The sequence below is a fragment of the Sinocyclocheilus grahami genome, unplaced genomic scaffold, assembly GCF_001515645.1.
Source record: "Sinocyclocheilus grahami isolate Dianchi unplaced genomic scaffold, SAMN03320097.WGS_v1.1 scaffold862.1, whole genome shotgun sequence".
Taxonomy (NCBI): Eukaryota; Metazoa; Chordata; class Actinopteri; order Cypriniformes; family Cyprinidae; genus Sinocyclocheilus; species Sinocyclocheilus grahami.
In genome coordinates this window covers 361,713-388,541 of record NW_015506041.1, presented here as the reverse complement: position 1 = coordinate 388,541, position 26,829 = coordinate 361,713, and the positions used below count along the sequence as shown (strand labels likewise).

At 39.4% G+C, this 26,829-nt stretch overlaps 1 protein-coding gene across 1 annotated transcript in view; it reads left to right on the top strand.

The window, feature by feature from the left end:
- The window catches only part of LOC107563215 (retinoic acid receptor beta-like), a 105,417-nt gene that overhangs the window by 30,048 nt on the left and 48,540 nt on the right, over positions 1-26,829 (top strand). Inside the window, exon 3 of the mRNA XM_016248029.1 lies at positions 17,015-17,156. Coding sequence (XP_016103515.1) covers positions 17,015-17,156 — 142 coding nt within the window. The remainder of the gene's footprint in view (positions 1-17,014; positions 17,157-26,829) is intronic.

Here is a 26,829-nt window from a genome sequence, read left to right as displayed (position 1 = left end):
CAATTAACATGTACTACTTGCACCAGATTTGAGAGAAAACAGCATAATAAGCTGAATGATTTCTGTCATGCTGATGAAGAAAGAAATAACATGTAGGTTGAAAGATTGGAATTGAGAGTGTAGCAACTTCCTAGATTCCTAGACACTTTCTTCTTCACACAGTTCCGAATCCAGCTCAGGTCATTTCCATTTGATTCTTATTTCATATCCAATTAAAGAGGAAACAGGCCAAAAAAATAGGCCACTTCTGGATTCTTAAAAAATACAACTGGTGCCATCTTGCAATGTTCTTGCAATTCTCAATTATATGTAAAATAAAATCAGTGAATTGCAGTATTTATGCTACTTTCATTTTGTATACAATTGTTTTGTACATTGTTGGATTATTTTGATTATTTTGATTTTAGCGGTTTATTTAAGAAAATATACGGGTAAGATTTTAAAACAGCTGTGTAATAATTAGTAGTATGAGTTTACATTATTCTTTCTTACATGTCCGTCTTGTTTGAACTTGTTTGTCAGACTACTAAAGTTAATTAGCTTTAAATATTATATAGGTCATGCCCTGTAATCTTACGTGATAGTTATTTGTGATGCTAATGATCGTGTGGCTGACTGATCAGCTGACATCAGGTACGCAGAGTCTGTGTGATCATGTCTGTGCATGTGTGAGACCAGACATTTGGCACTGTTTCAGATCCATATCTCTCTTTGGTAAGTGCCAAGCCTTACACACGCTTACTACCCAGGCTTTCCCACCGATCCACTTCAGTTTCATCAAACTTTAATGCCATGTCATCCAGCCGTACAGACCCAGTATAAAGTGGTTTCATGTTACGCCATTGTTCCCTGAACTTCAGCAGTAAATGGCTTCTTGAAAATGTCCAAAGATTTTGGTGTGTCTGCTGTGTAATTCGGTCTGACGGAGCTGTTTGTGAACCTTTCTTACAGTGAGGGACACTGGAAGTCTTTTGGGTCTGTCACTGATATGTACTGCCTAGGATGTGAGGCTTAGACCCCTGTACACCTGCCATTTAATCAGACTAATGCTTATTTAACAAGGGAAAATGTTACTACTCAGAAGTTACTCTTTTATAGCTAAGGAGACTAAATTGAGTTCTCAGTTAAGGTTAAATGTTGACAAGTAAAATGAGACAATTATCTTATGCTAATAGACTAGCACATGAGGCTGACACAGTGCATTACCATTTTTTTAAGAACTGTGAGGGGTGTAGAATTACTCAAGCCATCTGTGTTGTTCACCATTTCCAAGAATGAGATAAGAGCTCATTGGATCGCTCCTTAGAGACCTATAGTGCAAGAGCACAAGGGAGGTGAAACCTACAGTCTCTTGTCTGTTTGGCCATTAAAAGCGTTCTTTTTGACAACAGCTATTCAATTCTTACTCGGTTATCTTTTGTGGTTTTATGTTCTTGGATGGGCAAAGACAAAAAGGCTTCATTTGATCAAGACTTGTCTTGTTAGCTGTGACAGGGCCTGACCATGACATCCCTTTCTCACATGATCAGCAGAAATACAGACATCCCAAAAACTCCACCACTCTGCTACTGCTACTCAGAATGAAGGAACATGAATTCTGTCTCTCTCTAGCATCTCTGTCTGAAACTAAAGGCCCAGATGTACTTCAAGCAAAATTGAAGAACAGACTGGTGTGATGTCATTTTGTACTAAATTTGGCCAAAACAAAGTTTGTTTGGGGTTCTTTTCGGTAGTTGAAAACAGCTCATCAAAGAAAACATTCTGGTTAACTTAATTTCGGCTTGTAAATAACTTCAAACTACAATGGGTCTGTGATGATAGCGTGCAGCACATATTTAAATATTTTTCCAAACAGTGCTTCCAGCAGTGTGGGCAGCCTCAAAATGTTCAAAAAGAGTATACCATTGCTTCTTTCAACTCCTGAGTGAAGAAGGAAAAAAAACTTTGCTGTAATTATGTCGGGGACTTAAAGAGTCATAGCAGGCCTTCTTTATGTAACTTCCTCCCATTTTTAGAGGTGTTACCAAACTCCCTTTAAGGCAAGTCATTTCACTCGGCGGCCATCTTTGAAATGCCTCTCGGGCATGCAAATGCAGCTCCTATCTATTTGAATGGGGAAATGAACATCAAATTCTCCAAAACTGTTTGCCAAGCTTATGATTAAATTTCATATTTGAAATCACCAGTGAAATCTGACAACAACTGTTTCATAAATGTTGCTTCTTGAGTTCCAATAGCGTAAAAAAAGGCTTTTTTCAGGCTAGACCAAAATGCTTCTTTCAACTCCTGAGTGAAGAAGGAAAAAAAACTTTGCTGTAATTATGTCGGGGACTTAAAGAGTCATAGCAGGCCTTCTTTATGTAACTTCCTCCCATTTTTAGAGGTGTTACCAAACTCCCTTTAAGGCAAGTCATTTAACTCGGCGGCCATCTTTGAAATGCCTCTCGGGCATGCAAATGCAGCTCCTATCTATTTGAATGGGGAAATGAACATCAAATTCTCCAAAACTGTTTGCCAAGCTTATGATTAAATTTCATATTTGAAATCACCAGTGAAATCTGACAACAACTGTTTCATAAATGTTGCTTCTTGAGTTCCAATAGCGTAAAAAAAGGCTTTTTTCAGGCTAGACCAAAATGCTGACTGTTTCTATAGAAACCGAGACTTCTAACAGCAGCTGCAGGGACACGATGACTTTGCCGATTAGCGATTGGCTCTTTTACTCAGAAAGCAGGGCTTCCTTCGATAGGGCGGCAATATTGAGCGTTGCATTTTTCCCCATTCAAAACTATACAAGTGACACGTCTTGGGTATTCTGTAGTCTTTGGTGTTAGGGATTTAAACAAACGCCCTAATTTTGTGGGGAGTTTTAAAGCCTGTTCCCGTGTTCAGCCTAGAGGGGGCTCCCGATCCAGAGTTTAGCTCTGAATGCCCGGAGGCTCACAAATGCCCACCCTCCCACCCGCTCCTGCCTCCTCCACCGCTGTCGTCTGGCAGCCCCTCTGCAGCGGCTCCACCCTGGCCCCCCGGATCCTAGGCATCCCCCTGGCTCGTTGGCTCTCCGTCTCCGCCTTGGGCTCCTCCACCACCTGCTCCGCTGCCCCTAGAGTCGGTGGCCATTCCTCTTCCATGGCTCCTCCCTCCGTTGGCTCTACCGTGGGCCGTCATTATGGCTGTGGCCTGGGTCCAGCTGGACTCCTCCTGCTCCGGGCCCCTCCTGTCTCCTCCCTGGCTCCTCCCTCCTTCGTCGCCTCCCTGGTCTCTGTCTGCCGGCCCCCTCCCAGCTGTCCATCCTCCTCCTGAGCCTCCTCCCTAGCTCCCACCTTTGCCTCCCTCTGTTGTTGCCCACGGTGCGCGGACACACCTTCCAGGATGGGGGCAAAATGTCAGGATTGGACCTGTTTTGTCATGCATTTCAGTTCCTGTTTTGACTTATTTGGTAATTTTCCTGTCCGCGTTTAGTTTGATTATGTTCCATTGATGTCACCTGTGTTCCTCAATCATCCCCTGTATAAAAGTCCTAGTCTGTTCAGTGTGTGTTTGTCAGGTCTACTTGTTCTCTACGTGTGTTGGCTCAAGCTCCCATTGTGGATTATCTCCTGTGTTTCTTGATTAAAGACTGTTAAACGTTTCCTCATGACTCCAGTGTGTTCCCTCAACAGCGTACAGTACAGTATTTTCAAAAAATTTTACGTCATTAAACAGTTTTGAAAATGGCATGTGATTCAGACCCTTTATACAGTGCATGCTGTTTGAAAATGTGTAAGTCTTTTCCTTACAGCATCATTTTAATTTTAAACCACCCATCACCAAAGCAGCATGCCTTAGTCAAACAACTGCATCTGAATATCACAGAGACATGACTAGGCTTTTTTGGGCGTAGGAAGCTTCTAAGGGCCTAGAGAGAGGCCCAGGCCCAGGAGGGGCACAGAGTAGCAAGGGGGCCTGACCAACCTTTCTGTGCCAAAATACTTTATCAAAAAGACATAGGAATAATTTTTCCCCAGGTGTTTTCCCTGTATTTTGAATTACACATTGTATTGTGTTGTGTTTAAGGGTTAAAGAAAATGTCCATGAACTTAACAGGAAATGTCCTGACAGAAAATTACCAATACCAGGACCTTTTCAGTTTTCTACTGATTTTATTTTTCTTACACTGTAGCAACACACAAACAAACCTCTCTTAGCAATGCCCTGGGAATGAATCAAAACAGCCGAGAAATTTGATTTTAGTTTCAAATGGGCAAGCACTACTCATATTTTCATTTTCTTTTGAAAATGAATATATGTTCAAACGTGAATGTTTCCTTATTTGTGCTTCTGTTTTTTTTTTCTTTTTCTCATTGTCTCTCTTTCTCTCTCTGGTCTCCTGTGTCCTCTCTATTTTCGTTACCCATGATAAGATGTCTGTGCGATTAGGACTGAAATATGATCCTGTCCTGGGCCCGTACTGAATGCTCAGACAACACAAAATGCCAGAGCAAGCGGGATGGAATGGAGAAGAGAAGTGGGGTGGGGTGGGAGGTAAATGATTGATGAGCGACACTTTCGTTTTTTAATCTGTAAATGAGAAGCCCAGACACACTATCTGTACCCCATTAAGATAACAAGATGGAAGATAATGATCCTAGTCAAGACACAGTTTACATTGACAGAGCTCCTCAGGTATAGCATTCAGTTTTTGTGAGACGCTTTTGTTAAGGATGGATAAACCATGTGAAGTGAACCAGCACTTATCTCCATATCACTACAGAGAGCTGGACAATCATCAAAGATCCTCTCACACACAGACAGATCTTGCATTATCTTGTCCATTAATCTGTGCCGTTTACATGCCACCTGTTGTAAGTCATCTGAGAACAGAAAAGTCTACAGAAGGAATCTCAGCCAGGTGAGCAGCCAGTTATCAAAGAAACAGGACACACTGTTCAACATAATCTGACATCTTCTCTACAGCAGGGGGATCCCTGTAGCCTTGAGGGATTTGTAGTAATATTTTTTTTCACAGTACACACCTTTTTTTCATTCAATTCAGTTTGGACTTCAGAAACGAGTAAAATATTTTTTGCCATGGGTGGCAAAGATTTAGCATCACAGCTAAAAAGTGCTGGCACAGAATAAAAGATTCATTCCAGGATTTTAAGAATCAATATTGAGATACTTCAAATGATCTTGATATATCAGGGAAAAACAAAACGTCTTTGTTACTATTGTAACTTCCATTCCCTGATGGATGGAGTGAGATGTGTCGATGTAGTGACACTAGAGGTTGCCCTTAGGAGCCCCAAACACCACTGAAGATTCAGAAAAAGATTCAGAATTTGCCTGCCACTCTCCCAGACATATGGGTATAAAAGGAGGCAGCTTGTTACATTCATTCAGGTTTGTGGTGAGGAGCCATTTAAGTGGGTAGTTCAGTGTTGTTTAAGGAGGGACACACTGTTTCTTTCCCTCCATCAGGGAAAGCAGGACACAATAGTAACCAAAGACTTTACCTATCTGTCACTCACTCAACATTGTGTTGATGGAGAGACACTAGGGGTCTCTATACTAACCACCAACCAGCTGAACTGTTATGAGGTTTGGCAATGCAGATGCAGGCAGGCCGATGCGTGTCCAATAACAAACGCACAGCACCCGTGTCATAACCCCTCCCAGCACACAAAGTAATTTGGCATAGTCCCACCACTACAAGAGAGCTGTAAAAACCCATACTTACAAGAGGTCGTTCCAGCTGTTTCTGCCTTTTTTTCAGACATTTGCGCTGGGGAAAGGTGTTTGTTTTCCTATGCAGAAAAATAGAACACTGTGGAGACCCTATTCTGCTGAAAGGAGATTAACCTGTGGAAAATACATCACATGGACTTACCAAGCAGGAAGTGCCACATGTGGAAAGAAGTCTCTGTGGTGGGTCCTGCCTGAGAAGGGGGAAGCACTGCAGCCACAGTGACTAATGGTAGAGTGAGGCTCTGCCTAGGGGAAGACTAGGCAGTTTACCTACAGGGAAACCAAACAGTCGGAAATACATCATATGGGATTACTGTTAGGGAATCAGCACATATGAAGCAATTAACCCAAGTACAAGGGCTCATCTGAAAAGGGCAATAGCATATGTAGTGGGCCGGTAGCAAAATTCCTCTGCCGAATTGGCTACTGATGAGTGCTGGATACAATACACTATCTGTATTGTATAAAGCGCTATATAAATAAAGGTGACTTGACTTGGAGAATAGGAAGGGGTCCAGGGTTCCGCAAACATGGAGAACTCACATGGATGAAAAAGCACACATTAATCATTTCAGAGAGGGGTAAGGTGCTGAATGCAAGTGAAACTCCCATCCAGTTGCCCGAAAATTACCTATTTGTACCCATTAATACTCAAGAAAATTTTTTGGATCTTTTGAAAATCTTGCAAAAGTATTGAGTATAGCCCAGCCTGCCACTCTGCAAAGCCATAGTGGAGTGTCCTCGCACTCCAAAGGAGCAAGCACACTGGTCATACTAATGATAGGGCAAGGTCTGCTTCATCATGAGGAAGTACTTGTAAGTTCACCACTTGATTTCTAAAAAGGTGGATCTTTGGACACACAGCCGGTCGAGGGTTTAGGGCAACATAAGAGTATTCGGGGCCTAACTCAAGGCACTCTTTGCTAACAGAGAGCACTTGTAAGTCTCCAACCCTCTTACTAGAGATGAGCTCGGCTGACTCTAAGGGCTCAAACAGAGCTCTTTGTAGAGCTTTCAGCACCAAAGAGAGCTCCCAAGAGGGAATAAGGCATGACCTTGGAGGATTTGATCTCACCGCACCTCTGAGGAACCAAAAAATCAGGTGTGCTTCCTGATTGCATGGCGATGTGCTGCTGTTAGCGGCAAAATACACCTTCAAGATGGAGGGGCATAACCGCACATCCAGCCTTTCCTTCAGAAAAGAAATCGCCAAACTGGTAATGCATTCCTGTGGGTCTTTGCCCTGGGAAGAACACCAATTAACAAAAATAGGCCACTTCAAAACATTCAGCTGCCTCATAGAGGGTACTTTGGCTTAAGTGTTAAATGTGAGCCAAAATCATCACAATTAAAAGTGAAGTGACATGTGGCCAAGTATGGTGACCCATACTCAGAATTAGTGCTCTGCATTTACCCATCCAAAGTGCACACACTTGCTCAAGGGCACCTTGTCGTGGTATTGAAGGTGGGAGAGAGCGCAGTACATTCACTCCCCCCACCTACAATCCCTGCCGGTACGAGACTCGAACCCACAACCTTTGGGTTATGAGTCCGACTCTCTAACCATTAGGCCACGACTTCCCCTTACTTAAGAACCAAAGACTTAAACTACTTCAGTCTGTGTGCATTGAATTTATTTAATAAACGAGTTTCACAATTTGAGTTGAATTACTGAACTTTTCCACGACATTCTAATTTATTGAGATGCACCTGTATATCACTCCTGGTGATAGCCAACTTAGGCTTTTCACATTCTATCCAGGGCCAAGACGTGGAGGCTACAGAGTTCTGTGTGAGGGTACCAGATTGTGCCCTCACACAGCTCCGAAAACCAAGTCTGGCTGGGCCAGTAAAGTCCAACCAGCAAGACTTGTTCTTCTTCCTCCCTGTTCTTGCACACCATCTGTGCAATCAGGTTCACTGGGGGAAATGCATATTTGCACAGTCCCTGGGACCAGCTGTTTGTCAGAGCATCTGTGTCGAGCTTCAGTCAGGAAATACCACACATAGCAGTGGAACAGGCTCTATCCTATCCTTTGCCAGAAAAACTTATCTTCGCACGCAGGGCAGACACGTCTTCGCCTCGCACCGAGGTGAAAAGGATGCTATTGAACCTGGGTGGGCGCCTGGTGAACTGAATCACGTAAAAAAGACATTGTTCTGATGAGCCAGGGTGATGGATTTGAAAGCTTTAACCACACACCCAACCTCTGTGCGAGGGGCACCAAGGGAACAGCAGTTCTTGTTTGTGTAACTTAGCAGTGGTGGATGCATCGTGGTGAGACAAAGGAGGTGCTGCCAGGTCTGGAACTATCATTCCAGATCTTGTGGTTGTGGATGTAAAGGAATTGAGACACCTACCTTGCTCTGAGCCTGCAATGGGATGGGTCTGTGACGGTTGATGACACATTTACCTGACGGTGAGTGCAGTGTAAGCACCACAGCTGAGCGCTCATGAGCTGTCGTGAGAATGAGGGCCATATGTATTGATTATGTGTGTGTGACTCAGGAATGCTTTAAAGCCCATCTGGGATTCTTAGCACCGGGCTGGTGGTCAGGCAGTGTCACTTTCCTGTGGGGAGCCTTCCATTGGAGCCGGGCAGCTGGCTAGGGCCGTGGCAGAGTCAGTGCAGCAGCCACAAGTGGGGGACCTCGGCAATGGGCAGATGAGGAGTAGGACTTCTGTGGTCTGAAGCTGGTGGCTGAGTCACACTGGGGAAGGATATGTTTATTTGTATCCGTCTGTTTCTTCACCACTGAGAACTGCTGGGCAAAGTCCTCTAGTTTGTCACCAAATAGGCCCACATGGGAAAAAGGAGCACTATTTCCAAATTCTGGAACAATCTACCTAGCATTGTTCGGGAGGCAGACACACTCTGTCAGTTTAAATCTAGATTAAAACCCATCTCTTTAACCTGGCATACAGGCCTGGCATACAGATCATTGCATTTCTATAATTAAAATTCGTTAAAGGATTGCAAGGCTGCATTTATTATGTCAACTGGAACCGGGAACACTTCCCATAACATCCAATGTATACATTACATCATAAGAAGAATGGCATCTACGTTAATATTAGTCTCTTTCATTCTTATTCAGAGGTCACAGTAGCCATAGGGATCCAGTCCATATCCAGTCCAGATGGTGGATCAGCACCTAGAGACCAGCCCTGAATGTCAGCGGAGACCACGTCAACTAGATGCGTCCCAGAGACACTTCTCATCACTTCGACGACCATCAGCACAAAACCATGGGAATCAGACAAGACCTCTGCACCTGTGTTGCAGCCTGGAATTTACATTTAGTCATTTAGCAGACGCTTTTATCCAAAGCGACTTTCAAATGAGGACAATGGAAGCAATCAAAATCAACAAAAGGTTGAAAAATCAAAAAGAATCCTATAACAAGTCTCAGTTAACTTAACGCAGTACACGTAGCAAGGGTTTTTTAAATAATATAATAAATAAAATAGATAGAACAGAAAAAGAATTGAGCAAGCTAGTGTTAGAAGTCTTTTTTGCTTTTGTTAATTGTATAATAAATTAAAAGAAAACAGATAGAATACATAAAGATTAGAAAGCTAGAGTTAGTTTTTTAGAAAACAAGCAGCAAATAAATAGAGTGCAAGCCTAAAAGGGCCAAGTGTTTTTTTTAAGAAAATAATTAGAATAGGGAGTGCTAGAGTTAGAGGGTCAAATAAAGATGGAAGAGATGTGTTTTTAGCCGATTCTTGAAGATGGCTAAGGACTGTTGGGCAGGTCATTCCACCAGGAGGGAACATTTAATTTAAAACTTCTTTGGGATGGCACAATCAAGCGACGTTCACTTGCAGAACGCAAGCTTCTAGAGGGCACATAATTCTGAACTAATGAATTTAGGTAAAGGGGTGCAGAGCCAGTGGGGGTTTTATAGGCAAACATCAATGCCTTGAATTTTATGCGAGCAGCTATTGGTAGCCAGTGCAAACTGACAAACAGAGGTGTGACGTGCATTCTTTTTGACTCATTAAAATTTATCTTGCTCTTATCTGGATTAATTGTAAAGGTTTGATAGAACTGGCTGGAAGACCTGCCAAGAGAGCATTGCAATAGTCCAGCCTGGACAGAACAAGAACTTGAACAAGGAGTTGTGAACCATGCCGTGCTGGTTTCATCTGCCCAGAGGAGAACTGGCCCCCCGACTGAGCCTGGTTTCTCCCAAGGTTTTTTCTCCATTTCTGTCACCGATGGAGTTTTAGTTTTAGGCTTGCTTAGTTGGGGACTCTTGACTGATTACACAGACACTATTGGAAGAGAACAGAACTGGATGATGACATCACTGAATCATCAATAAACTGACTTTAGCTGAAAAGTTACTCTGTTATTGTTTTCTTGCACCACTGACAAACTATTTTCCTGTTTGACTCTGTAAAAGCTGCTTTGACACAACCAGTATTGTATAAAGCACTATACAAATAAAGGTGACGACTTGACTTGACCAAGAAAGCACACTTCCTTGGCATCCCTTATTTCCCCAAGGTTGAGGGCCAGAGTTGACATCGCCCAACTGAGTGCCTGCGCTGTGACCTTCATTGCCCATAGGGTGAGATCGTTCACTGCACACAGCTCCTGCATAAGAGCTGGGTCGGGACTACCCTTGTGCATGTTTCTCAATGCCTTGCCGTGATGTACCTGGAGGATGGCCAGGGCATCCTGGGTATTAAATTCACTCAAGAATGAACTGCCTTTATCATAGGAAAACTCAACTAGCAGAAATGATCATGCTGAGGAATAGGATGGTGCCGCAGAAGGGCCAGGATTGAGCAACTGAGGTGACTTTCTTCTTTAAAAAGGAAGAAAGCCAGAATTGCAACATTTGAGGGCCATGCTCTCACAGCGATCATATGTACCAACCATCAGAGGTGTTTGGGGCTCACAAGTACAAGTGTCACTACATTGAAATCATGTAGAGTGACTGACAGATAAGGAACATATTTTACTCAGCCTTAGTTGCACAGCATTGCTGCATGGTTTCTCTGGTATTGTGAGTGGTTGCTACTTAGTTGTTTACAGGCTCAAGAGTCCCCCCTGAATAATATTCTGTCCCCTCCTGTAATGTAAATCTATGGGATGCTTTTTGCAAGGGGAAAAGTAGGGTTTTAAATTGTATGAGCAATAGTAATAGTTACACTTGCATTAACAAACAATGCTAATAATGAGCTCCATGCTTATACGTGAAAAAAAATTTATGTATTTAATGTAGGTTCAAGATGTATTCTTTAAAAACACATCTTACTATTTCATGCAGTTTTGTCTCTCAGGTAAATCTTATACACATCTCTGGAGAGACCTAAAAATGGCTGTTCACCAACGTTTACCATCCAACCTGACCGAACTGGAGAGGATCTGCAAGGAGGCATGGCAGAGGATCCCCAAATCCAGGTGTGACAAACTTGTTGCATCTTTCCCAAAAAGACTCATGGCTGTATTAGATCAAAAGGGTGCTTCTACTAAATACTGAGCAAAGGGTCTGAATACTTAGGACCATGTGATATTTCAGTTTTTATTTTTTAATAAATCTGCAAAAACGTCAACAATTCTGTGTTTTTCTGTCAATATGGGGTGCTGTGTGTACATTAATGAGGGAAAAAATTAACTTAAATGATTTTAGCAAATGGCTGCAATATAACAAAGAGTGAAAAATTTAAGGGGGTCTGAATACTTTCCGTACCCCACTGTACATGCTCACCTCCACATTTTCTTTGTTACAAGGGCAATGCAACATGCACAGACTGTCTGACCTTAGAAACCAACTGACTGCACAGGGGTAACGTCACAGCAGCCTTGGGCTCAGCACGCCAGCTGAACATTACAATAAACAACCAATCATCTCATCCATCAATGAGATATAGATCCATGCATGGGAATGTTTTGAGCTGACATTACCATAAATAACTGATTCTCTTAGCCAGCTGAATAATTTGATGGGATTTATGTCAGTGTTGCCATATGAAGTAAAGCAGGGGACCCTTGTAGCATTTGAGTGAGTGATCTTCGAGCGATATTCTCCAGAGTTTAATATATTACCCATCGTGCTTTCTATCCTAATGAACTTGCAAGACCTCATCAGTAAGGCAAATGGAAATTCTATCTTGCGTAGAAGCACACATATGCATACACATCAACCGCAGAATTTGTGCACACTCTCATGACTGATCATCATCTGAGTAGTATTGACCACAGAGCAAAAACAAATTAATTTTTACTAAAAACTTAAAGATGCATCCTAATATTTTATTCTCTAGGTAATCATTTTATTGTGTCAAGACCGATAAGAGGGTCCTGCTACAAATTGCTCTGCCAAAACCATCAAACCATTTTAATTAGTCATTTTAATTAGGCCATATGAGTTATTTTTGAAAGCGTTGTTTCAAACTGTAATCTTCTGCATTTGCCTAATTATGCATGTAGAGTGCAGCTAGTCTAAAACTTAAACTTATCACATTAGAAAGGTGTTCTTTAACGAATAGGTCTTTCAAAAATTTATATTTTATCATCATTTATTCAGCCTTTCTAAGTCGTTCTAAACATTTATACTTTCCTCTATGAAACACAAAGATGATATTTGAAGAACCTTTTAGGAGTTTTTTTTATCCATACAGTAATAGTCAGTGGGGTCCAAAAGATTTAAGTTCCATAATGTGGAGTAAAGTAGCATAAAAGCAATCGACTGGTTTTAACCTGCATTTTCTGAAGTGATACAATCACCTGTTGGATCTGGTCACTTTACTAGATCCCACTGCCATTTTGTCTTGCATCCTAAATCAGTAAATGCTGTATTTTATCAGATATCCAGGATTGTCAGCCAAGAGGTTGAGAGAGGAAGCCGGAATCTACCTAGCATTGTTCGGGAGGTAGACACACTCTGTCAGTTTAAATCCCTATCTCTATCATTAAGACCCATCTCTTTAACCTGGCTTACACATAACACACTAACACATTTCTAATATTCAAATTGTTAGGATTGTTAGGCTGCATTAATTAGGTCAACCGAAACCGGGAACACTTCCCAGCCACCCAGATCCAGTCTGTATCCATCTGCACCTAGAGATGACCTCTACAGCCCTGAATGTCAGTGGAGACCATGTCAACTAGATAGCTCCAGAGACAGATCGGCGACCATCGGCACAAGACCACGAGAACCAGACGAGTCCTCTGCACAATCTGACTTGTGTTGCCCTCTGAAATTAAACTATACCATGCTGGTTTCGTCTGGCCAGAGGAGAACTGGCCCCCCAACTGAGCCTGGTTTCTCCCAAGGTTTTTTCTCTCCATTTCTGTCACTGATGGAGTTTTGGTTCCTTGCCACTGTCGTCTTTGGCTTGCTCTGGCAATATTGTCAACTTGTTTGCACAGACACTATTTAAACTGAACTGAGCTGGATGATGACATCACTGAATCAATAATGAACTGACTTTAACTGAAAAATTGAGTGTTTCCTATTGTACTCTTGCATTATCGACACACTATTTTCCTGTTTAATAATGTAAAAAATACTTTACGACGTTGAAAGCAAGAGACAAAACAATTGTAAAAAAAAGAACAATGTTTATTACATTATCTTATTTGTGTCTGATTCAATGTTCAGATTTTGTCTGACCAGCACAAATTTAAGCTGCTTCACAACATCATCCCATGAAACCTGGAAATGGAGACAAATGTAGATAATTTGAAATACACTAAAACCATAAGTTGAAAGCTACAGCCAATGTAAAATACTTTACATTGTCAGGCCTACACTGTTGAAAAGACCAGCAGTGCTGGTTACAATTATATGCTGAATGCCGGTGTGCATCCAAATTAACTCAAAAGATAAATGTATATAAATAATTACAATTAATTATGATTAATTACAATTATTTATATCAGCTGCCAGTAGTAACTGTAGCAGAATTAAATTGCCCTCAACTAATCTATTCGTCCAGCGAACATTCAGTGTAAGTTCATATCAACTCTAGGAAATAATTTTTTCGTGACCACAGAAAATACTTTCATACAGCATTAATGCATTAGAGCATGTAGCAAGGATCAAAATCATAAAGGGACATTAATCAGATCGGCGACCATCGGCACAAGACCACGAGAACCAGACGAGTCCTCTGCACAATCTGACTTGTGTTGCCCTCTGAAATTAAACTATACCATGCTGGTTTCGTCTGGCCAGAGGAGAACTGGCCCCCCAACTGAGCCTGGTTTCTCCCAAGGTTTTTTCTCTCCATTTCTGTCACTGATGGAGTTTTGGTTCCTTGCCACTGTCGTCTTTGGCTTGCTCTGGCAATATTGTCAACTTGTTTGCACAGACACTATTTAAACTGAACTGAGCTGGATGATGACATCACTGAATCAATAATGAACTGACTTTAACTGAAAAATTGAGTGTTTCCTATTGTACTCTTGCATTATCGACACACTATTTTCCTGTTTAATAATGTAAAAAATACTTTACGACGTTGAAAGCAAGAGACAAAACAATTGTAAAAAAAAGAACAATGTTTATTACATTATCTTATTTGTGTCTGATTCAATGTTCAGATTTTGTCTGACCAGCACAAATTTAAGCTGCTTCACAACATCATCCCATGAAACCTGGAAATGGAGACAAATGTAGATAATTTGAAATACACTAAAACCATAAGTTGAAAGCTACAGCCAATGTAAAATACTTTACATTGTCAGGCCTACACTGTTGAAAAGACCAGCAGTGCTGGTTACAATTATATGCTGAATGCCGGTGTGCATCCAAATTAACTCAAAAGATAAATGTATATAAATAATTACAATTAATTATGATTAATTACAATTATTTATATCAGCTGCCAGTAGTAACTGTAGCAGAATTAAATTGCCCTCAACTAATCTATTCGTCCAGCGAACATTCAGTGTAAGTTCATATCAACTCTAGGAAATAATTTTTTCGTGACCACAGAAAATACTTTCATACAGCATTAATGCATTAGAGCATGTAGCAAGGATCAAAATCATAAAGGGACATTAATTTGCCAGGCAGAATCAGAAACTCATGTAATTTGTGCACAAGAGTTAACAAAAACTAAAACACTAACACAAACTAGTCTTACAAACAAACATGGGAAAGGGCAAATGAGGCGTGATGGATGAATGTAAAGACAACGCCGAAGCCTGGTGCATACTTAAGGGTTGCAGAAGCGTTCTAGCTCACATCCTCATCTTCTCAGAATCTAACAGAACCGCCGACTGAAAGGCTATGTGTTGGAGCCCACTGGACATAACCGCACCAGCTCAGGCTCTCCACACGGGCAGCAATCAGAAGATTTAGCAGAAGACTTAGCAGAAAACCTAAAGTCTGAGAAGATTCACGCCTCTCATGATGGGCTTGTCCAATGAGAAATGCTGAGTTTCCAAGCGGGAGGCTGGAAATACTGGGGGGTTTTATGACCCTTTGTCTGAGAGCATGGTAATTTGCATATGGAACTGGATTGGATGTTGATATGCAAACTATTGAAGATTCTTATAACACTAATATGTTGCATAGGTATCCACATATAATATAAATGCTCATTTAGATCATCAGAAGACAAATTCAGAGAAACCAAACATGGTATCGGTGGGGTTATATTAACTAGTGATCTATCATAACACACACAAAAAAGATCCATGTTGATAATGAAAAAGATGCATTGGGATCAGCATTCATAGACATGAAAACAAAACTAGAGGTATTTCGTATTGCTTGGCGGGAAAGTAACCTATCCTACAGAAAAGCATTAAAAACTGCTAGATCTGATTACTTTTCTTCTCTTTTAGAAGAAAACAAACATAACCCCAAGTATTTATTCAATACAGTGGCTAAACTAACAAAAAATAAAGCATCAACAGGTTTTGACATTTCCCACCAGCACAGCAGTAATGACTTTATGAACTACTTTACTTCTAATATCGATACTATTAGAGATAAAATTGTAAACATGCAGCCGTCAGCTATAGTATCGCATCAGATAGCTTGCTATAGATCGCCTAGAATATCAAAATCAACTGCGGGCGGCAGATCCTTTTCCTATTTAGCGCCCAAGCTCTGGAATAACCTACCTAACATTGTTCGGGAGGCAGACACACTCTTGCAGTTTAAATCTAGATTAAAGACCCATCTCTTTAACCTGGCTTACACATAACACACTAATATTCAAATCCGTTAAAGGATTTTTAGGCTGCATCAGTTAGGTCAACCGGAACCAGGAACACTTCCCATAACACCCGATGTACTTGCTACATCGTTAGAAGAATGGCATCTACGCTAATATTAGTCTGTTTCTCTCTTATTCCGAGGTCACCGTTGCCACTAGATCCAGTCTGTATCCAGATCAGATGGTCACTGCAGTCACCCGGATCCAGTACATATTCAGACCAGCACCTAGAAAGGACCTCTACAGCCCTGAAAGACAGTAGAGACCAGGACAACTAGATGAGCCCCAGATACAGATCCCCTGTAAAGACCTTGTCTCAGACGACTACAGGTACAAGACCACAGGAAACAGATGATTTTGCTTAGTTGGGGACACTTCATTTCCAGCGATATCGTTGACTTGATTGCAAATGTTTGCAAAGATACTATTTAAACTGAACTGAGCTGGATGAGGACATCACTGAATTCAATGATGAACTGCCTTTAACTGAAAAATTAGTGTTTACTATTGTTTTGCATTATTGACACACTATTTTCCTAATTAATGCTGTTCAGTTGCTTTGACACAATCTGTATTGTTAAAAGCGCTATATACAGTAAATAAAGGTGACTTGACTTGACTTGACAAAACCGTATGCAATTCAAAAGACAATATACAAGAACAGTAATGGTATACACAATGTCCTGAGGAGATGTGTGTTTATTCACAGAAAGGTTTTTCTATGAATTAATTAGAGAAGAGTCCATTTTTATGGTTATTGTGTGTCTTTCCTAAGGGTAAATGAATTGTGAGTTGCTCTGCCCGCATTCCTTTGGGCAATAAAACCAGTGATATCAGCATTGGTTGCCATGGAACCAGAGGCCTGTTCTGCCTTTCTGAGGTGTTAGATGCATTTCGGGGGAAGGGTCCATAGACCCTCATAGTTGGTTTGTTGATTGAGGGGTGTTACAGTGTATTTTTTAAATATAACAAAAAAAATTGTGTGTCTGGTCCAGACGCTACACTAGCTTCCTTGGTTAAACAGCTTTTCATAAGGGCAGACCCATACCAAGTTCTAGACCACAAAATTAAGACTCTGTCTCTCCACAGGGTTTTTTCCGCAGAAGTATCCAGAAGAACATGGTCTACACATGCCACAGGGAGAAGAACTGCATTATCAACAAGGTGACTCGGAATCGCTGTCAATACTGCCGGCTACAGAAGTGCTTCGCTGCGGGAATGTCCAAAGAGTGTGAGTGCTAAAAACCTTCATCCTACACACACACATGCACTTCAGCTCAGGATTTTGTCCCTTGAACCTTGCACACCTATCTCAACTTTCAAATTGTGTATATTATTTTTGGTAATTGAACCGCAATGAGTAATATCATGGCAGATTACTCATCTAACTCATTTAAAAAATATTCACTGTAATATTGTCACTAAAATGTTGTGACCTATGCCTTTGAGAATTAGGGCTTTAACTGTTTGGCCTTTTTATGCCTAGTATAAATCAACTAATGTGAAGTCACAGCAGTTTTGTCAGGTATGAGTAGGGATGCCCTACTCATCTCTGACAGAAGAGGATTAGTCAACTAAAATAATATAATAAATCGCTTAGTCGCAGAAAAAAAAATTGTCTGTGATGGACAGATTGGTAATCAGCTGATCCTTGAGGAAATCGATTCCTAGTTTCAATTCAAATAAGGTAAAAAAAATGCTTTTACAAAGCATTCTGTTGTAGCTCAATAACATGAGCAAAAAATAAATAGAACACAGCAGGCTATAGAACACTTAGGCCTACAAGAGAAACTTTTGCCAATGGTTTTAACAAAAATACCACCACAAAAACAACTAGACTGATAAAAAAAATGTAAATGTAAAATTATTAAAGAAAACAGTCAGTAATAAAATAACAAACAAATCAATTAGCAATAGCACTTCTGTTCTGTACCTGAACACATTTGTGACCCTGCCTGTGAAAACCCAGCTAACTCATTTTTTGTGATTTGCTGTTTTCTACATAAAATCATCCTTCATAAAGATGTAGAACATTCTGTGAAAATATAACATTTATATCTTTAATATTGACTGAGTAAGGCCATGTCAAAGATTGAAATCATAGTGAAATTAATGGATGAAATCAAACTTTGATGCTTGTTATCTCATAATTAGATTTTGAGACTTTAGCCTGTACATTTCAGGTACAGAAAATATCAAAAGTTTAAAAACACTGCATAGTTTTCTTTTCATAAATAAATTACACATTAATCCTCATTAAAGTTACAAAAGATATTCAGTCAAGATCAGTGAATGATTTTCTTTTGTTCTTTGGTTAACAATAATGACAGTCAGCGCATGTTTATTAGGCTGCTGTCACTGAATGCACGCGGATCTAAAAATAGTGTTACACATGTTTTCTTTCTCATCTGTTTGCGTTCACTTAAGACAAAAAAGGGCTGTGTTTACGAGGATATACTGACGTAGTTTTGTACATATTGGTCGCAAAATGTGAAAGAAGTCAGTTCCTGCCCGGAACAACCTTTTCTGCAGTGGAAATGCCCGGAACGGTTCAAGAACGGACACAGGCTGGGAACCTGTACCAGGACCGTGGCTCTCTGTGCTCGTGCTTCAGATGTGTGTGCAGCACGCAAAACAGTGTGCAAGTTCTTTCTCTTCTTGCACTTAAATGGTTTAAAATCACATTAGAATCGTAAAAGCGGAATCGAAATGCACGTGTCTTGTCGAATACCTGGTTCTTGGAAATTTGGAACCAGTTGTAAAATGGCATCGTCAGTTTCATCTTTGCAGTCGATACTGAGAAAACACTAGTTTATTCGTAAATAAATAAACACATGGTTATTACTTTCACTGGTGCTTTGCAGCAAGTTTTATATGTGTCCTTGGGAATAGAATTTGCATGGTTTCTTTCCCCACCTCCCAGTATATATTTAATTAATTAATTTAATGTAAATGTGCGATTAGTTGACCAGTAGAAAAATCTTTAGTTGGGGACAGAGATGAGATGTGTTTGTAGCCCTGTTTAGAGCTCTGGCCCGTATTGTCCCGTATTCCACCTCAATTTCATATGAGTTACCAATGAAACCCTAATTTATTTGTGCATTGGTTATAAATAGGTCTTAAACGGTTTAAAAACAGATACATAATCCTAATTGGGAACTGTCTCATTGTAGCAATAAAACAAAAAACATCAACTGAGAGCTCTATAAAATAGAGCAAATGAAGACCTCTCTTGCTTCTCAAATGTTACTCCTGAGAATAAAGCCCTATTGGGATGGCAACTGTTTCTCATGTGGATGTCTGTACAAATAAATGTAATGGCAATTCAGTGATAAAACTCATGTATTCGGATGGTGATTTATTCACAGTGGAGAAGCGAGTTCTGTGATCCTACAAACCCGGGAACGCACAGCTCACATGGCCAATCACATGAGTGTCTGCTGTAAATGAAATGTCATACGCTTGGAATAATAAGTGGAATAATAAGAATACATTCATATTTAGTAATGTCCTATGTATTTATTTGATTATTTAAATCTCCTGTACAAATAGGAAAATAGATATAAGTTTCTACAATATTTAGTGGTAGCTTATCAGTGGTGACTGTCAGTTAATGTACATATGGCAGAAATGTACGGAAAAATCAATTAAAGACGTAATCAATTAAAGATGTAATCAAACAGACGATGAACACTATTAACAGCAATTACTATATGATGCAATCAAACTTATAGCAAAATGTAGTAGTTCTGTAAGTTGTTTCAGGGTTGGCATCATCTGATGTGGGATGTCAATCCCAGCAGAAACAGAGAAACAAATAGAGACATAATTAGCATAGCTGCTGTTCCAACCAAGCGAAATTGATTTGTTTAACCCAAGATAAAGAATAATAATGTGCATTTGATCAGATATAACAGCAGTACAAGATTATGAAATGCATTATTTGAATGCTTGGCCAAAGAGATATCTTTAATCTAGATTTAAACAGAGAGAGTGTGTCTGAACCCCGAACGTTATTAGGAAGGCTATTCCAGAGTTTGGGAGCCAAATGTGAAAAAGCTCTACCTCCTTTAGTGGGCTTTGCTATCCTAGGTACTACCAATTTTATGCATTTTATCTCTCAAAATGATGGATGTCATTAAAAATGTGGAGATTATCAGACATAAGTGAATGCAACCTCTTATTTACATCAGGTAAGAATAAAGCTGCTTGGTTTATATATTTATGTATGTAATTGTTGGCCTATATAATACATATATTAAAATTGTATTGCATACCAGTTGCTGCCATAATAATGACCCATTTAAAATGTTTACATGCTTCTTTCTTCTTTTTGTTCTTAACAGCTTAACAGCTCAACATTCACTGTGGTGGAGCAATTGTGAAATATTGCTTTTGTAAATAATTACTGTATATACCAGCATTTCAGTAATAAATATGCATGCAAATTACAGCAAAGTGCAACAGTTACTGTACGGTGTTTGGCAATGGTCAAAAAGAATTTAAACAATGAATTTTGAATCGATTTCTTCTTGTAAACTCAGAGATGTGGATTCGGACGGCAATGAAATTACCTTGGTGTTTGTCAAAAAACAGTAGGTAATTCGGCTGAGGATTTTAACATGGGTGGGGGAGAAAAACAAACCGTATGGATGGATGGAAAATCCAGAAATCCATTCTGGATTCGGATGGCAATAAAATCACAGACTAACCACTGTAAATGTTGAAAATAGCTTACATCCCCATGAGAAACAATTACTGTCCAAATCGGGCTTAAGACTACATCAGTCTCACTTTTGTCTCCTCTAGAGTTCCTAGAGATCTTTTATTTATTCATGTTAAATTGTATTGGTTGGTTTGAAGCAAAGCTCAAAACCATTGGAGAAAAGTTAATAAATTGCTTAAATTTAAAATATCTCTCTCCAATCATTTAATCACTTAAACGTTTAACATAACTTTTACTTTACTTTACTTTTAGTCATTTAGCAGACGCTTTTATCCAAACGCGACTTACAAATAAGAAAAAGTAATTAAAACTAAAAGCTAAAACTCTATAAATACTATATATACACATTTAAGAAAATAAAAGAAATTAAATAAAAATGACAAATGCATACAACAACATTTCAAAACTAAACATTTAAATGAAAACAAAAAAATAAAGCTAAAAACAATTCAAAATATTAAAAGAACAAAAGGTATTAGTATAATAATGATTCTAACATAACACTAAGCCAAACACCATAAATATATATATATATATATATTATTTAATTTCCATTTTGTATGTTGAAGTACTGAAATAACTCAAATTAAATAAAACTAAAACTTAATAAAAAACCTATATAGACATAATAAAAAACTAATAAAATGACAACATTACTACAACTGTAACTAAAACTAAAATAGATAACTAATACAAATCAAACTACATTAGTTTATCAGTAATCCTAAAAAAACAACACTGAGCCAAACACACATGCTAAAATAACAACAACTTACTGACACATAGTAAGAAATGGTTATAAAAAAAACTGAAACAGAAGTGAAACAAGTAGAAGGAAAGAGGAGAAATAAAAAGCGATAACTAAGAACACAACAAAAGTGCAAAATTTGTGCAATCATTTTGCTCTAAGATTATGACATAAGAAAAATAAATAAATAAAATGATTATTTGAACTCACCAGGACTCCAATGATTCACTTCTTTCAGGAGTCGACCTGCAAATGTTCCACCATGGCATGCTGTACGGATCATTGCTTTAGTTTCCAAACACTGCAGTTCAAGTCATCTGAAGCTGTTTGCATTTTACACATTATTGCCTTTGTTTGATTGCATCAGCGCTTATGATTCAAGTCGACTTCACACTCCATTTGCCCCAGGAAAAGAGGTGATTCTTTTTCACGCTCTTCTTCTGAACAAAAGAGCAACAAATGCAGCAATATCACGGTCTGCCCTCCATTTCTTACTTTTTAACATACCGTATGTAGTTGGCTCACTGAAGTTGGACATGTTTGTGGCAGCTGTCTCAGTCAGATGGAGGACCTCAGTTGAATTTAAGGCCTGATTGTACCAACACAAAGGTTAGATACAAAAACTCTGTATATATATTTTTTTAATGGCAGACTGGCTGAGCAAAAATACAATTTCACTCCCTAACAGTAAAATGTGTCACTTATGAAAAAGTAGACACAGAGCACATACTCATACACAAGGACAGTGGTATAATATTCTATTTGCATATCAGAAATGTTATATACAATTTTTTTTCCCTCTGCTATTCACTTAGAAAAATAATGCCACCAAGACATAGTTTTATGTAACAGCAGCGTCTCCAAAACACGACTCTTATTGGTTGGCAAATTATCAATAATTTTCCCTTGAAATTGGGATCATGGTTATTCATTTTGATGAATAAAATTTACACTACAATACTTATTAGTTACATTTTTAAAACAAGCTGAAAATTGTGTTTTTGAACTACTTTGCTGTTTTATACATTTGTAAATCAAGATGCATAGTGGCTAAATGGTCAACTACACATTGCCCTTCCTAGCAGCATGAATAACATATTTTGAAGAGATTATAAACAGAATGTATGCATTGCATACCAGCCACGGCTCATTGTTTTTCTGTTCATTAGTATGAAATCATTTTGAAATCATTGTCCATGCCTTTTTGAATCAGGTACTGTATTTAGCTTCAGGCACATCCCTATAGTTACATTATGTAGTTGACTTGTTATAAATGATGTAGTAATATTTTTCATTAATTCAGTTGAATCAGAATTTTCATTGGAAATTCACATTGCTGCACCTCTCTCGATGTGAATAGGCCTGTAAGACTGTATCACTGTCAGGGAGCGAGACACTTCTGAAACTGAGTAACAGTCAAACCATTAGCTCATAATCTCCCTCCCACCTTGTTATTTTAGTCTCTCTGTCTCTGAGACAGGCTGCAGATTTACACCGCTAGTATTAGCAGCCGTCAAGAGCCTGTAATGACCTTACTGAGATTATCTGTAGCACTTCACAGCTGAAAGATAGACAGATACAGAGAGCACTTGAGCAGCAGAACTCCAGCTGTCCACGTTTAGACCCATGAGGAAATGGCCAGCACTTTATCTTCCCCAGACCACCATCATCATTACACCGCTGTTTGATTGGCCGCTCCTGCAGTAGAACAGCACTGACTGCACGCAATCCTCAACTAACTTCTTCACTATAATTACCACAAATAAAATGGACTAAAAATAAAGTCCAATGTAGTGTAATCATGAAATGGTATTAAAATAAAATTAATTTGAAAAATGTCAAATAAAAGCCTTGCATGGTCCTCGGTGTCACGGCGGGTTCAAACTAGTTGAGGAAAGGATCTGTTTGCAGCAGTTTAACTTTATTAAAAGAAAAAAAAATCTCACAGGTGCATAGTTACAGCACGGAAGAACAACAACAAAAAAACACTCCAAAATGCAACTAAAACCAACAAATTGCACTGAAAAGACAAGGCATTAAATACACAGGAAAATGAGCCAGCTAAGCAAGAATCAAGTGAGCAAAATCAATGGGTAGCCATGACAGCAAATGAACAGTGGGACTAAACAACACAAACCAAGGCAACTGAGGGAATAGGAACTAAACAAAGGAAACTAAAGGAAATAGAAATACATATCAAAATAAGAGTCCATACAACAGAACATAAACATGACACTCAACTCTCCACAGCAATGCAGGGTTTCAGAAATATTGTATTTATGTGGTGCTGCATCTGTTAGGTCACCACAATACTGGACATGCACAGATGGTCAGCCGCACAGTTAGAGCGATAGGGTGTGCTGGTCATGTCTCATTAATAATACCACAACACACATGATTGTGCTCTGAAGGACGCCATGACACCAGGTGAAAAAAAAAAACAAATATCAGAATAACCAGGAAGAACAGCTGAACCTAAAATAAATGCTTTGGTAAGGTGGTTAAAGATCTGGAATTGTAACGTAAAAAAAGGTTGTAGGATCTGTGAGGAACCGAGGGACAGGTGTGAGTTCAAATGAGGGTTTATTTGAATCCAAACAATGGATCGCATAAACACAGTTCACATAAATTAACATAATGGGGAAAATGAGGTCAAAACAACAAACCAGGGGTCACCAAACTCAGTCCTGGAGGGCCGGTGTCCTGCAGAGTTTAGCTCCAACCACACCTAATCAAACACACCTGAACCAGCTAATCAAGGTCTACTAGGCATAGTAGAAACATCAAGTCAGGTGTGTTGAGGCAAGTTGGAGCTAAACTCTGCAGGACACCAGCACTCCAGGACCGAGATTGGTGACCCCTGCTACAAACATTCAAATCAAACTAACAGAACCAAATGGACCTAACACAGGGAACAAAGCATCAGCTTATAAAGGAAAGGATGGGCCCATCATAACACGAAAGGGGAGACAAACACTTCACACCTAACATATAATATTACAAAACTTCAACCCAAGAATAAAGATAGATAAATGTAAAGCAATAACAAAATCATTCAACTAAAGAAACCAATTAATGAAGAGTCAATTTTCCACCTCCCTCGTGCCATCTCATCAAATGGAATGTCCAGATGGACCCAAAGATGCTTAAATTCAAAGTTCCTGTCCAGATTCCAATGTTCGGCACACCCAAATGGCAGCCGTGTGCACAAACTGTTGTCATCCAGCTCCGCTAAACGTAACTCGAATAGAAACAAATATCAAAAGCAGAAATGACAGAAATGCAACGTAAATTATTTGTGTGCACTTCAAATCCGTAATGATGGAAATAAAGATGTGTAAAACTAATTAAATAATGAGGAAAAATAACAGTGTTTATGTTGTAAAGTTTATTGATTATGAAACAATTTAAATTTCATCTCTAAGGCAGCTCTACAGAAGATAATAGTGTCATTATTTGGCCCAAGTCATGTTGATTTAATTCAGTTAAAGAACAGTGTCAATGTTGCAAATTTCATCAATTATGAAAAGAATTAAATTCAGCTATAAAGCAGCTCTACAGAAGGCAATAGTGTCCAGCGCAATTCAGTTCAAGTTTTGTTCTCATCCGATGGTTTCAGTGTAGTTAAAAATGATATTATGAATATGAATTATCTTTTTAAATCTCACAGGATGAGCGGTTTGGAGAATGGATTGATGGATGGATAGATGCAAGTGTGAGTTTGTCTCATTGTTATGTTCAGGAAACAATAAAAACTTCTTGTGGGGCCCACTGTGAGTGTTTGAGTAGGAAGGTCTTCAAATGAAGGTATAATTGATTGTCTTTAGAATGGTGAGTGTTTAGGTGATTTCACATAGGTACATGCAGTGAGTACTATGCCAGTCCAGAGGACCCCTACAAACACAGACACAGGTTTAATTTGACTTCTTATTTATTGAGAAATTTTATTATCCTTAACGTTTTTTTAAAAAATAGCTCACTGAAATTGAAAAATTCACATTGCACTAGTATTCAGACCTAGTATTCAGTATACCTCACTAGTAACCCTAGCTAAAGCACATTTGGCAGCAGTTACAGCTTCAAGACGTTTTGAGTATGATGCAACAATCCTGTATTTAGGGAATTTCTGCTATTCTTCTCTGCAGATTCTCTCATGCTCTGTCAGGTTGGATATACTGTCAGTGGACAGCCATCTCTCCAGAGATGTTTGATTAGGTTCAAGTCCAGGCTCTGTTTGGGCCACACATGACATCCACTTCCATCTACAATGACTAGTTCAATGAAAACACCCCTACAGTGTGATATATTACCTCCACTGTACCTCACTGTTGGGATGGCAGGTTATGCAGGTGATGAGTAGTGCCTGGTTTTATGTAGATATGACACTTGGAGGTCTTTGAGGTGTTTTTTGGGGGGTTTTTTTGCAAATTCCAAGCAGGCTTTCATGCATCATGCACTGAAGAAAGGCTTCTGTCTGGCCACTCTGCCATAAAGCTCAGATTGGCAAAGTGTTGCAGTGATGGTTGTCCTTCTGCAAGTTTCTCCTATCTCCACACAGTGACCATCCTGTTCTTCTCCTCCGATTGCTCAGTTTGGCTTGGCGTCCAGCTCTAGAAAGAGTCCTGATTGTTTAATTCTTACTGTATTTAAGAATAATGGAGGCCACTGTGCTCTTGGGAGCCTTCAGTTTTTTTGTTTTTTTTTGGGTAGCCTTCCCCAGATCTGTGCCTTGACACAATCCTGTTTTTGAGCTTTGCAGGAACTTCTTTTGACCTCATGGCTTGATTTTCTGATATGCATTTTCACCTCTTACAGGTTTATGTCTTTTCAAAATTGTGTCAAATCAAATGAATTTGCCTCAAATTTACTCCAATCAACGTGTAAAAACATCTTATAGATGATCCAGAGAAAAGGGATGCACCCATAAAGCTTCATGTCTTTTATACACAGTCAATGTCATATCACAGTATAAGTTATGATGCGTGTATTTTATTTCCTGACTGAGCAACATCTACTTCAGACTCTTCAAGACAGCACAAATTCTATCGCTGTAATGGGCTCATCTTTGGATTGCTGTTTTCATCTGTTTGTTCCTTGTCGTTGTGTTCAGTCTTGAGCCTTGAGTCTTGAGCCTCAGATCTCCTTGTTTATTTTGTACTTTGTATCTGTTTTTTTTTTTGACGACTCAAGTCCTTTGTCACTTTTTGCTCTTCTGCTATTGGGTTTATTTGAGTTAGCTCAGCGAGTAATTTCACACTCTTAGAGCCCCAGAGACCAGGGTTCAATTCCCTCCTAAAGCAGCCTTGTTACAGCAAGACTGAACCATGGAAGCAAGCCCAGCGGAAGAGTCTTCATCACCCTCCAATATTGAATGCTACCTAGCTGCACTCTCTGAGCAAGCCACAACTGTTTAGCGACATGATCAAGCTC